Source organism: Hyperoodon ampullatus (assembly GCF_949752795.1).
Source record: "Hyperoodon ampullatus genome assembly, chromosome: 16".
Lineage (NCBI taxonomy): Eukaryota > Metazoa > Chordata > Mammalia > Artiodactyla > Ziphiidae > Hyperoodon > Hyperoodon ampullatus.
Genome location: NC_136929.1, coordinates 31,690,036 through 31,704,825, shown reverse-complemented (window position 1 = coordinate 31,704,825; position 14,790 = coordinate 31,690,036). Strand labels below are relative to the sequence as shown.

Sequence of the window (14,790 nt, the reverse complement as noted above, 5' to 3'; positions counted from 1 at the left end):
ACTTTCGACACGTATAACCATGAAACCATCATCAAAATGAAGATAATGAACGCATGCGTCACCGCCAAAGAGCCCCTTGGGAACCTCTCCCAGGCCTCTCTACCCCCATCCTTGTCCCCAAGCAACCACTGAGTTGCATTCTGTCACGGTAGATTAGTTTGCATTTCTTAGACTCTTATATAAATGGAATCACTATATGTGTTATATACATACATATACACACACACACATACACACACATGCACACACTACTTTTTTTAAGTCTTCTTTCATTCTGCATAATTATTTCAAGATTCGTCCATAGTTCATTCCTTTTCATTGCTGAGTAACATTCCATTGTATGAATTTACCACAACTGTTCATCCATTCACCTGTTGATAGATATTTTGGGTTATTTCTAGTTTTATCTATTATAAATAAAGCTGATATGAACATCCATGTACAGGTCTTTATATGAACATATGCCTCTGTTTCTCTGGGGTAAATACCTGGGAGTGAAATAGCTGGATCGTATAGTAGGTATCTAATGTTTTAAGAAACTGCCAAACTGTTTTCCAAATGTTCGTATTATTTACTGTTTCCACCAACAGCCTATGAAAATTCTAGTTCCTCTACATCCTTGCAAAGACTTGACAAGGTCAGTCTTTTTAAGTTCAACCATTCTAATGGGTGTGTAGTGGTATCCCATTGTAGTTTTAATTTGCATTTCCCTAATGATTCGTAATTGTTGAACATCTTTTCATGTGCTTCTTTGCCCTTTGTTGTTTCTTATTGGGAGAAGTGTTCAAATTTTTTGCTCATTATATCAGATTGTTTTCTTATTATTGAGTTTTGAGAATTATTTTTATATTCTAGATACAAGTCTCTTATCAGCTATATGATTTGCAAATATTTTCTCCCCCTCCATGGCCTGTCTTCCTGTGTTTTTTGAAGAGCAGAAGTTTTTATCTTGTCCATTTTTTCAGTTCATTCTTTTTTGGACTGTGTTTTGGGTGTTGTATCTAAAATATCTTTACCTAACTCAGGGTCACAGTGTTTTTATCTGTGTTTTCATGTGGATCTTTCAGTTTTAAGTTTGTGATCCTTTTTTTTTTTTGCGGTATGTGGGCCTCTCACTGTTGTGCCCTCTCTCGTTGTGGAGCACAGGCTCCGGACGTGCAGGCTCAGCGGCCATGGCTCACAGGCCCAGCCGCTCCTCGGCATGTGGGATCTTCCCGGACCGGGGCACGAACCCATGTCCCCTGTATCGGCAGGCAGACTCTCAACCACTGCGCCACCAGGGAAGCCCTGTGATCCATTTTTAATGTTTGTAAAGTGTGTAAGATATAGATTGAACTTCATTTATTTGCATAGTAAAACCAAATTGTTCTAATATCATTTGTTGAAAAAAGACCCTTGTTGAAAATCAGTTTAAAAATCTGTGTGAGTCTGTTTCTGGACTCTCTTGTCTGTTCCAATTATCTCTTTGTCTTTATGACAGTACCACACCATCTTGATTACTGTAGCTTTACAATGTCTTGAAATTAAGTGGCACTGGTCCTCCAACTCCGTTCAGATTCAAAATTTTTGGCTATTCTGTGTCCTTTTCATTTCCATATGAATTCTATAATCATTTTTTTTTTAAAAAAAAAAAAAGCTCTCTGTGATTTTGATTGGGATTGCATTGAGTCTGTGGATGAAATGAGGAAAATTGACATCTTAATAATATGAATATTATGACCATGAACCCATTATATCTTTCCATTTATTTAGATCTTCTTTAATTTATCTTAGTGGTGTTATTTTTTAGTTTTTATTTTAAAGTTTCACATTTTTGACTAGTGTTAACAGGGTATGTGTTTTTCCATCCTTTAACTTTTAACTTGTTTATGTCTTACAGTTGTCTTGTAGGCAACATATATAATTGTATCTTGCTTTTTTATCCACTCTGACAAAACATGACTTTTAACTGGAGTTTTGAGAACGTTTACATTTAATGTGTTTATTGTTATGGTTATTTTTAAGTCTGTTATCTTGCTATTTGTTTTTTATTTGTCCCAGCTATCCTTCCCCCCTCCCTTTTATTTCCTTGCCTTCTTTTGGATTAACTGAATATTTTTTATCATTCCACTGTATCTCATTGTTGGCTGATTGGCAGTAGCTCTTTGTTATTACAGTGGTTGCTTGAGATTATACTATATATATCTTTTTTTTTTTTTTTTTTTCTGTATGCGGGCCTCTCACTGTTGTGGCCTCTCCCGCTGCGGAGCACAGGCTCTGGACGTGCAGGCTCAGCGGCCATGGCTCACGGGCCCAGCCGCTCCGCGGCATGTGGGATCTTCCCGGACCGGGGCACGAACCCATGTCCCCTGCATCGGCAGGCGGACTCAACCACTGCGCCACCAGGGAAGCCCTATATATATCTTTAACTTATCACCACCCAGTTTCATGTCATACGTTACTACCCCACGCATAGTATAAAAACCATACCATAATATGTACCTTCCTGTGTCCCCACCCAGCCTATGTGTGCCCATTGTCACATTTTCTATTTATACATGTATAAGCCTCACATTAAATTGCTATCATTTTTACTTTATCTTTTAAAGAAGTATAATAATATGAAGAAAATGTATTACATTTAACCAATAGTTACCATGACCTGTGTTCTTTATTCCTTTGTGTAAATCCAGATTTCTACCTGGCATCACACTGCTTCTGATTCATCTACTTCTTTTAACAATACTTATAGAACAGGTCTGCTGGTGATGAGTTCTTTTCACTTCTGTATGTTACAAAAAGTTATTTTACCTTTTTGTTGTTTTGTTGTTTGGTTTTTTCTCTTTTTTTTTTTTTTACATTTCTATCCTTAACAAAAGTAAAGTTTAAAACATATTTCTCTTGTTATGCTACTACGGCCAAATAAACTGGAAGGGTTCACTCTTTTTTATTGGAGTAAAATTCACATAACATAAAATTCACCATTTTAACCATTTTAAATTGTACAGTTCAGTGGCTTTTGTTGTGTTTGTAATGTACAACCATCACCACTATTTAGTTAGAGAACATTCCCATCACCCAGAAGGAAACCCTGTACACACTAAACACTCACTCCCCAATCTCCTCTCCCTCCAGCCCCTGGAAACCACTAATGTGCTTTCTGTCTCTATGGATTTGCCTGTTCTACATACTTCATATAAGTGGAATCATACAATATGTGACCTTTTGTGTCTGGCTCCTCTCATTTAGTGTAATATTTTCAAGGTTCATTCATGTTGCACCATCTGTCAGCACTTTATCCCTTTTTATGACTGAATAATATTCCATTGTACAAATATATCACATTTTGTTCATCAGTTAATGGACATTTATTGTTTCCATCATTTGGTTACTGTAAATAGTGCTACTATGAGCATTCATGTACAGTTTTTTTGTTTGTTTGAACATGTGTTTTCAGTTCTTACGGATGTATACCTAAGTAGTGGAATTGCTGGATCACACAATAATTCTGTTTAACTTTTTGAGGAACCACGAAACTTTTTCACAGCAACTGCACCATTTTACATTCCCATCAGCAATGTCCAGGGTTCCAATTTCTCACATCCTCGCCAATGCTCATTTTTTGTTTTTTTGTGTTTTTCTAAATTCTAGCCATCCTAGTGGGTGTGAAGTGGTGTCTTGTAGTGATGTCTATATGCATTAACCTTATAACTAATGATGTTAAGCATTATTTTGTGTTCTTATTGGCCATTTGTATATCTTCTTTGGAGAAATGTCTGCTGGAGTTCTTTGCCCATTTTTATTTTTATTTTTATTTTTTGTTTTGTTTTGTTTTGTTTTGTTTTACGGTACGCAGGCCTCTCACTGTTGCGGCCTCTCCCATTGCGGAGCACAGGCTCCGGACGCACAGGCTCAGCGGCCATGGCTCACAGGCCTAGCCGCTCTGCGGCATGTGGGATCTTCCCAGACCAGGACACGAACCTGTGTCCCCTGCATCGGCAGGCGGACTCTCAACCACTGCGCCACCAGGGAAGCCCCAAAAGTTTTTAATTTTGATGAAGTTGAAGTTATCTGTCTTTTCTTAAGTTTCTTGGCCTTCATCTTTGGGAGTTTTTGTTTGTTTTGCAACTTGAATTTTTATTTTTGATTTTTTCATTTTACTTTTTAATTATTTTTTAATAAAAATTGTATATGTTTAAGGTGTACAGCATGATGATATATATATATATATAGTAAATTGATTACTACGGTCAAGCTAATTAACATACCTATCTCTTCACACACTTACCTTGTGTGTGTGTGTTTGTGTGTGTGTGTGTGGTGTGAGCATCTCACTATAATGTACTATACATAATACTGTACAATACTATGTATAATGTACTATACATATAATACTACACGTGAGGTAGTAAAATATGACATGAAACTGGGTGGTGATAAGTTAAAGATATATATAGTATAATCTCAAGCACCTGAAGTCTACTCTTGTAGCAGATTTCCAGATATATCACATTTTGTTTATCCATTCATCCGTTGATGGTCATTTGGGTCATTACCATCTTTTGGCTGTGAATAGTGCTGCTATGAACATTCAAGGACAACCACCCTATACTTAACTACCTATTTTAATTTTTTTTGAGTATACACCTAAGAATTGCTGGGTTCATCTTTGTTATGTTTGTTTGTTTGTTTTCATCTTTGTTTTTGAGAGATATTTTTCCTAGGTAAAGAATTCAAGGTTGACTTTTTTTCCCTCTCTCTCTCTTTTTCAGTACTTGAAAGATGTTGCTCCACTCTCTTCTAGTTTATATTGTTTTTACCAAGAAATATGCTGTCATCTGTACCTTTGTTCCTCTCTAGGTAATGTCTTATTTTTCTAGCTGCTTTAAGATTTTCTTTTTTTCACTAGCTTTAAGCAATTTGATTAAGATGTGGCTTGCTGTTGTTTTCTTCATGTTTCTTGTGCTTGAGATTTGTCAAACTTCTTTTCTCCATAAGATCATCAAATTTGGAAATGTTTCAGCTATTCTTTCTTCAAATGTTTTTTCTGTCCTACCCTCTCTCATCCCCTTGGAGACTCCATTACACATATATTTGGCTGCTTGAAGTTGTCCTACAATAGAACAAATGATGTTCTGTTCAATTTTTGCAGCCTTTTTTTTTTTTTTTTGCCTTTCCTTTTTAATAGTTTCTCTTACTAAGTCTTCAATTCCACTAAGGTTTTCTTCTCCAATATGTAATCTGCTGTTAATCCAGTCCGCTATGTTTTTCATCTCAGATATTATAGTTTTCATTTCTAGAAGTTCAATTTGGATCTCTTTTGTATCTTCCAGGTTTCTATTTAACTTTATTTTCAAACTTTATTTTCTTGAGCATATGAAATACCGTTTCAATAACTGTTTTGTTATCCTTATCTAGTAATTCTGTTATTGTGTCATTTCTTGATTGGTTTCAACTATATTGATTTATCTCATTATGTAGCATATTGTCCTGCTTCTTTGCATGCCTATAAGTTTTTGTAAGCTTTTTTCTCAGACATGATTAAGTTTCTTGGAAAATGTTTGGTCCTTTCAAGTCTTGCTTTTATAAACAAAGAAGTGTTCAGCTTTAACTAAGTTTTTTCCCTACTGCTGAGACCAAAGTCTTTTTGTTACTATACCCCATGTCCTGTGAATTAGTAGGTTTCTTACTTTGGCTGGTGGGAACAGTACAATTCCTGGCCTGTGTGATCTTCAGAGATGGTTCCTCCTAATCTTTTCAGTGGTTCTGTCTCAGTCTCTCGTAGCTTCTTTACACACATGCACTGTTCAGTGCCCATGTGAATACTCAAATTTTAGTGTTCTTTCTCTGTGCAGCTCTTTTATTCAGCACTCTACCATGTGAACTGTAGCCACCTTAAGTTCTTCTTCTAGCAGCAGCTCCTTACTTCAAGGAGTTTGGCAGGCTCTGCCTTGATTCTCCCTCCCTGCACCATGGCCTGGAAACTCTCTCCATGCAGTAAACTGGGGCAGTTGTGAGGCTGGGCTCACTTTGTTTCCCGTGTCTCAGGGGTCACTGTCCTTTAATGCTTGATGTCCAGTGTCTTCAGACCATTCTTCATTAGTTGGCCCAGTGTAAAAGAGAAGAAAGTTAATTGGCTTCCTTTTTTGTGCATATGTATATGCCCACCTAATTCTCAAGAAACCACCAAGTTAGTTAAGAGTGTTGATGTGGAGTTTATTAAACAGTAGAAAATCTAGGCTAAATCATAAAGTATGCCACATTACCACCAACAAGAATTGGTCTTCCTTCACCTCCTTACTCCAGATTCTTGCTCTTTCTCTTTCTAGTCATTCAATAAATATTTATCAAACTCCCACTATATTCAACCACTGATAAACAAAGGAGGCATGGTCTCGCCCTCTTAGGGTATACACCCTTTTTCACAAAGGCCTTGTCCTCTAGTGTAAGCACTTACAGATTTATCTGTTATAGCTAACTTAATTTTAGAAAACTTATTTAGAAAAGGACATGCACAATCTCAAGTGACCAAATGGATTGAGTTGCCTGGAATTTTGTACCTAGGAGGCACTTAATGCAATTCAGGTAATTTGTTACAAAACTTTAGATTGCTAGATTTTTTTTAATAGATCTTTATCGGAGTACAATTGCTTCGCAATACTGTGTTAGTTTCTGTTGCACAACAAAACGAATCAGCCATATGCATACACATGTCCCCATATCCTCTCCCTCTTGAGCCTCCCTCCCATCTTCTCTATCCCACCCCTCTAGGTGGTCACAAAGCACCGAGCCGATCTCCTGTGCTATGCGGCTGCTTCCCACCAGCCAACTATTTTACATTCGGTAGTGTATATATGTCGGTGCTATTCTCACTTCACCCCAGCTTCGTCCTACCACCCCATGTCCTCAAGTCCATTCTCTATGTCTATCTCTTTATTCCTGCCCTGCAACTAGGTTCAGCAGTACCATTTTTTTTTTTTAGATTCCATATATATGCGTTAGCATACAGTATTTTGTTTTTCTCTTTCTGACTTACTTCACTCTGTATGACAGACTCTAGGTCCATCCACCTCACTACAAATAACTCAGTTTCATTTCTTTTTATGGCTGAGTAATATTCCATTGAATATATGTGCCACATCTTCTTTATCCACTCATCTGTCGATGGATATTTAGGTTGGTTCCATGTCCTGGCTATTGTAAACAATGCTGCAATGAACATTTTGGTACATGACTCTTTTTGAATTATGGTTTTCTCAGGGTATATACCCTGTAGTGGGAATGCTGGGTCATATGGTAGTTCTATTTTTAGTTTTTTAAGGAACCTCAATACTGTTTTCCATAGTGGTTGTATCAATTTGCATTCCCACCAACAGTGCAGGAGGGTTCCCTTTTCACCACACCCTTTCAAGCATTTACTGCTTCTAGATTTTTTTTTAAACAAGTTTATTTAAACAAACAGACACTTGACTTGAAGGGAAAACTATCTAGGATTCATTTATTTTAGAGTAATTTATCCCTACTTAAAGACAGATTGCCCTATATGTAACAGCTACATACAAAAAAGTTATAAAATTGTCCTTGGTTTTACAATGATAAATGAAAAACATTAAAATTCTCCAGTCGAACAAGGTATGCAAGAATTTTTATGTTGTTCTTTTTTTGTTAAACAGTGAGAGCAAAATAACTTACTGGAATATAAAGATAAGAGCGGATGAGCATGCCACTAATGGAGAAAAGGGGGTATCTTCACAGAACCAGTATTTTTCCCCATTCCATCTCCATTTGATGTCAATCAAAACATACCATTGGCCATTTAGTTTAAAAAAAAATGCAATATGCTTGTGCACGTATACCAGTTACTTTATGTATAAAAATAAAGGAATGGGGAAGGGGAAAATGAAAGAATAGAGAAACTATACTGTAGTAGCCAGGATGTAGTGGAACCAAATTGCTGTGTTCTAATTGAGAATGTCTTCTTGGTCTGGAGGAACAGAACTCTGGAGTAAAGTAACAGGTTCCCTTTTTTTTTTTTTGTGGTATGCGGGCCTCTCAGTGTTGTGGCCTCTCCCGTTGCGGAGCACAGGCTCCAGACGCGCAGGCTCAGCGGCCATGGCTCACGGGCCCAGCCGCTCCACAGTATGTGGGATCTTCCCGGACCAGGGCACGAACCTGTGTCCCCTGTATCGGCAGGCGGACTCTCAACCACTGCGCCACCAGGGAAGCCCTGCAGTTTCCCTTTTTAGTAGACACTTCCTGTCTGCTGCTGGAACACATCAATTGTATCTTCAGCCTCCATTTCTAGCTGTGCAGGTGTGTCTGTTTCATTGATTGGCTGCCTGTCAAATCGGAATCTGATCTGCCCCATTGACAAACCCTGTCGTTCACAATAGGCTTTCATTAGTTTACTAAGTGGTGTATGCCTCTTAATCTTCAACTGCACCATGGAACCATCCTCCCCCGCCACCTTCAAATTAATATGATCATTGTTCTCAGTATTGACTCCTTCCTTGGGCTTTTCATCGGCCATGGCGAGCGCCGGAGCCTCCTCCGCTGCCGCTTCCCAAAAGAGGTACCAGGTCCGCACCGAACGAGCACACAAGCAGCACCAAGAGTGTTGTTTCTAGATTTTTTGATGATGGCCATTCTGACCAGCGTGAGGTGATACCTCGTTGTAGTTTTGATTTGCATTTCTCTAATAATTAGTGACGTTGAGCATCTTTTCATGTGCCTTTTGGCCATCTGTATGTCTTCCTTGGTGAAATGTATACTTAGGTCTTCTGCCCGTTTTTTAACTGGATTGTTTGTTTTTTTGATATTGAGCTGTTTGTATATCCATGAGCTGTTTGTATATTTTGGAGATCAATCCTTTGTTGTTTCATTTGCAAATATTGTCTCCCGTTCTGAGGGTTGTCTTTTTGTCTTCTTTATGGTTTCCTTTAGATTGCTAGATTTAAGAGAGACTTCAAGATGCATAGTTAGAATAAAGTAGATCTATATGTACTAACTTTAAAGGACATTCATACTATCTTGATAAATTTTTTTAAAAGTAAGATTGCAGAATAATATTGTGTTCCTCCATTTGGGTTTTAATGTGTGTGTGTGTATGTGAGTGTGTGTGTAGGGGGTAGGGTTGTGTTTCTGTTAAAACGTAGAGAAAGGGCTTCTCTGGTGGCTCAGTGGTTGAGAGTCCACCTGCCGATGTAGTGGACACGGGTTTGTGCCTCGGTCCGGGAAGATCCCACATGCCACAGAGCGGCTGGGCCCGTGAGCCATGGCCGCTGAACCTGCGCATCCGGAGCCTGTGCTCTGCAACGGGAGAGGCCACAACACTGAGAGGCCCGCGTACCACAAACAAAGAAAAAAAAAAGTAGAGAAAAAGTTTAGAAAACATACAACTGTCATGCCAGGGGCACACCAGTACCACTATTCACGCATTATGAATATAAAATCAGCTTTATTTGATAAACTTAGAATCAAAGAATTAACAGAGCATACACCATCATCCAAGTTATCTTCCCACAGATAGGTATGCTTAGGCGTAGCAGAGAAGGTCTGGATGCACCACATAAAGGGATCTGATAGAGATCCTCAAACACTGTGCACATTTAAAGTGAAAGAGGGTCGGGAGCATCTAGGTGACTGTGTAACAGTGGAAGAGGGAACCTCTAGAACTTATCGCCTATCAGCCTATTCTAGTAGAATAGGAAGTGAGCCTCCAGGACCATCCATGTCTGTCTCTCTGACATCAAGCAGTGGTACCACTGGGATTGGGAGTAGAAGCAAGGAACTAATTTTCACCATATGTATTTTTTAATTGTTGGGATTTATTCCAACTCACATAAGATTTTTCAAAGGCATAGATTTGGCAGCCAACGCATTATCGAACTCATAATAGGTATAAAATAAATGTTGATTCATTAGCTCGATCATTGACCTAACCCATTCACCAAACATAGGTAGATTTATAAAGATTATGAAAATAAGTGGTAAAATTGTTTCTAATGTATCTATAAACAAGGATTACATTCCAACACTATTGTTTGTACCCAAAATCTAACTGCCAAGTAAGTATATACGTACGTATACTTGGAGACCCATACATACACACCTAAATGTGCTCATGATGTATGCATGGAGATACTTGGAGTGATGCACTCCAAAAGAAATCATTGATGTTGGTTATTATTGTAGAGGAGGTACTGAGGTTCTAGGATGGATGGAAGAGGTCCTTTCAGTTAATATTCCTCCTCTGTAGTTTGAATTAGTTACTGTGTGCATGTGGTATTCCCTCTCTCTCTCTCTCTCCCTTTCTTCCTCACCTTCTCCATTTCATTATCCAGAGCAAGTATATTAAAGGAATATGGACGTGTTACAGGATACCAGTAAAGGGATTTGCTATAGGAAAAATTCAGAAGCATCTAAAAACATAACATGTGATTTGAAAGCTTCAAGACTGAGAAAAGGAAATAGGAAGGGTATCTAATGTACGCTCAGACAAGGAAAAATGATGTGGCAGAAGGAGTTCATGCTTTATGGAGTCTTTGTAATACTTGCCTGTGTGTTCTAGTATCTACTGGTGACCTTGGGAAACATTATTTCCACAAACATAGTAAACATAAGTATCTAGATGAGTAAAACATTTGCCTCTGTCCTTCGAGTTACCTGAGCCTAGTCATTGCAGGGAGTGTTCTGCCAGCATCCTCAGTGAGCCCAGTCCCTTGGAAGGAGTCTATAGTACACACGACTGCTACAGCCCCGCCTCAGCGTTTTAAAGGAGGATATTCACATGCCAACCCCAGCCCTAAAACTTCAAGGTCAGCCTTTCCCACCATATTTCTAGCATTCCATTGGCACGAAAAAAAACTCCACTATTTTATGTACGAAAGAGTAAAAGCTGGTGATGCTGCCAGTTAAACTGTGATACAATGCTTTATTATCACTTTAATTTTAGGCAAACATTCCTTTAGTCTTTAGGCAGTGATTTTTATCATACATGACACAACTTTTTCTCTATGCTTTTCTTCTAACACAGACTTTGTTTCAATGCCAAATCACATTGTAATCTTTATGAAGACACTTTAAATGGTGGCTAAACTCAACCTATGAAGGATTATCCATGCTCAGAACTCAATTGAAATCACAGTATAAACAGCTAAGACCAAATTTCTTCATGTGCAAGCATAACCTTTCCTATGAAAACCTTGCCGTTTTCATTTCATAGGAAAGATGAAAAATAGTGTGATGTATTGGTTCCCATTGCCTCCCAAGGTGTTTTCGTGAAAACTTCCTGATACATAAAATTCCTTTAATAAAGAACGGTGCTTTTATTTCACCATTAGAAATGCAAGGCTTAAAAAAGTAAACACTTGGATGAGGTACTGTGTTGCCTACAATTTTTTAAATTTAGCAAATGCAGTTTAATTCATCAGTCCATCAAAAGTCTTTCTTCCAACCAGAACTGTCCTCCCTACTGTAGACCATGATTTCCTATTTTAAAATGTCCATTGCCTCCCAATGTCCAGATTCTTTAGCATGGCCTAGAAGACCAATTTGACCCTAACCCACTTGTCGTCCTCATTTTCTGTTACCCTCCCTTCCCCAGGCCCTTGCGTGCAGCCTCCTCCTCCGCCAGGTAATGTGTCTTTTGCTCCTGCCCCACCACTTCGTTATCCTCCTACTTCTCAGTCCCCTTCGTTTCCTTTTGTTCCTCTGTTCCGTAACTTGTCAGCGTGCCCCCGAGTTCTGTCCTGGCACTGTTTTCTTCTTACTAAGATGCGCGTCTTACCTCATCTTGTTCCGTGGCTTCAGCTACCACCCGCAATAAATCTTTGTGTTTTAACCTTTTTTTTACTAAGTCAGTTGTGTATGGGCTAAGTGTATATGATCATGATTCAAAGAGTACAGAAGGCGTATTCAGCAAATACCAGGTCCTCCCCGCTCTCTTCACATCATCTCGGGACGTCTCTCTACTCAACCCCCTGCTTTAGTGGTACTGACTGGGTACAACCATCCATCTCCCATCTGAATTATTTTGGTGACCATCTGTTCCACCTTACTCTATTCTTTAAGCCCTCCACCTTGTTGCCAGAGTGCTGTTTCTAAATATAAATCTGATTTTGTTTCTCCCACAGTCAGAGTTGTTTGTTTCCTAAGAATAATGATATATAAGACCGTCCATTATCCAGCCCCTGCCCACCTACCCAGTTTCATCTTACATCTCACACACACACACACACACACACACATATACACACACACACACACTCACTACACCATGCTCCCGCCATATGTAACTACTTGTCCTTTACTTGTAATTCTCCAAGCACTCTATGCTATTCTGTGTCTCCATGCTTTTGCACATTCTGGTGTCTGCCCAGCACACGCTTGTCTAAATCACAGATACTTGTCTTTCAAGATCAATTTCAAGTAATCACCTACTCTTTTAAGCCTTTTCTGAACCCCAGGTAAAAATGACATATGTATCCTCATGATACCAAATATACCTATATATACACACATACACACACACACATAATTGTTGACATGGCTGCCTATAAGCTTTATAAGGGGAGGGACTCTGTTTTTATTGGTCTGGGTATTTCTCCCATTTAGTACAGTTCTTGTTTCTAGTAGGTAGTAAATAGACATTTGTTGAAGGATTAGTTTGGGGTTTTTATGGGACAAAGTATATTAAAGTATTGAGGTATACTAGAATGAACTTGAAGCAGAGTGGAGATCCCAACCCAGAAGGCCAAAGAATGACAGTGAAATCAGAGCTGCTAATCAGAGAAAAAAAGAAAACCTTATCGTATCACAGACTCTACCACATGCTTTCTGTTATACATGGAACCAGAAGTCAGTATATATCATCTCTACCCACCACCACCATGAAAAAAATACTCCAATGGCATGGGATCCGTAGAATCATCCACCTTTATTGAAAACACCTGGGAGTTTTTTCTTTTGCTTTGTTTTGTTTTAGGGTGAAAGGGGGATAAAACCAAGAGCTAAGATGAGTAATAAAAAGATATAATAAAGGTTAAGAACGTCTTACATGTCTGTAGCACTTAAATGTTGCTATATTCACTTACCATTGGATTATGAAAGCCGTGGGCTTTCAAGTAAGGCAGACTGGCTTACATGACTCTAGGCAAGTTATTTATCCTCTGTAAGCCTCAAGTTTTCAACCTGTAAGGTGGGAATAATAATACTGTATGTATGTTTGCCCCAAGAATTAGAGATAACCCAATCTAAGATAAGCATTTAGCACGCTGACATGTTAATCACTCAGTAAATGCTGACAGCTTTGTTGTTTGGTTGGTTTTTGTCCTATATGTCATTATTTTTCACCTGGCCATGGTATTGATGAAATAAGTGTTTTATTAATAAAGGTGGCATTTTTTAAAGGTAATAGTAGTTCCAGAATTGGAGTAAGTTATGCTTATTTTGCCTATATGGAAATATTCAGAGTGAACTATCCAAATGAATTTTAACACAATATAGTAAGATTTGTTCATGATAATTAATTTCTATGAAGAGGTACATGGTATTAAAACTGCAATTCTAAAGAGTAGTCAGTTGCTCTTCTCAAATGAAAAAGTATATTTAATTGCATACAAACTTAGCATTTTAGGAGAAGTGTGTAAAACTGCATATTTTAAAACTAATAAAAACTTCAAATTAACCAGAATTGTTCAGTTTAAATTAGAGAACATGAATTACTGACAAAATTCAACTAATTTGTTGAATCATTATATAGAAAAGCAAGAGTTAAGCAATAATAATATGTAATAAGATAATTAAGATAAACATTATTTAACAGCACTGATAACATAGTCCTTATTACAAATATTTAAGTAAATACTTTATTAAAATCAAATTATGTGAATAGATAATAATAATAAAGGCTAGCAATTTTGAGTGCTTACTTAATACTAGTGGTACTATGGTGTGAAACCATAGAAATGTTCCTTGGGCTAACTGAAATCTTCAGAGTGTGAGACCCATGAGTTTACCAGCTTCCCAGGCTTCCTGAGGCCTGAAAGAAGTTCTTGTGACTGAGTGGACTTCATTAGATTTCCAAGTGTACCAGAGAAGAATCAGAGAATCAGAAAAATGACTCAAATGCAAAGTCTATTCAGTTCATTCAGGTTCCTGATGGATATGCTGTTGGCCTCGTTAACATACTTAGTACTGTAACACATGGTCCCTTCACTCTTCAGATCTAAAATTTTCACCTAGTGATCAAGCCCTCAGAAAACTGGCTACAAAGTTGACCTGAGACTGATTTGGATTTGGACTGATTTGAATATAAATCTGGTCCTTTATAATTAAAGATGTAACTACCACCTGGACAAATAGCTTTCATATTTTTTTGACCATGATCTGTAGTAAGAAGTGCATATTACACAGCAACCCCGTACATACGTATGTATGTGTATTTGCTTGTGTGTGTGTGTGTGTGTTTGTGTGTAGGTATGTGTGTGTATCTGAAATGATTTTCCCAACACAGTGAATACACTTACCACGTGTAGCGCCTTCTATTCGTTGCTATTCTGTTCTGTTTCTTTTTTCTTTTTTTTAATACTGGTTGCAACCCACAAAGTGAAAACACTCATCTGGACAGATATGTAACACATTTTTTTCTCCTTATGGAAGCCTTCTTGAGAAATCAGTTTAGGGGTTGAAAAGAGAGGAAAGGGGAAAAAGTAAGAATGAGTAAAGCATGTTAGAGAGATAGGGAGTCATCTGGTGTGACGGTCGTATAAAAACCTGTAATGCTTCCCAGTTGTATGTATCCACCATCTC

At 38.1% G+C, this 14,790-nt stretch overlaps 2 protein-coding genes across 2 annotated transcripts in view; one reads left to right on the top strand and one right to left on the bottom strand.

Annotated features, from left to right (window-relative positions):
- PIBF1 (progesterone immunomodulatory binding factor 1) overlaps positions 1-14,790 on the top strand; it is a gene marked incomplete at both ends in the record, with an annotated part of 195,897 nt that overhangs the window by 132,076 nt on the left and 49,031 nt on the right. The gene's annotated exons all lie outside the window — the stretch shown is intronic.
- On the bottom strand, positions 8,222-8,509 carry LOC307065266 (small ubiquitin-related modifier 2-like; the record flags this gene model as incomplete). The annotated part of the gene is made up of 1 exon (XM_079722098.1): positions 8,222-8,509. One exon carries the CDS (start codon positions 8,507-8,509, stop codon positions 8,222-8,224), a length of 288 nt encoding a protein of 95 aa, XP_079578224.1.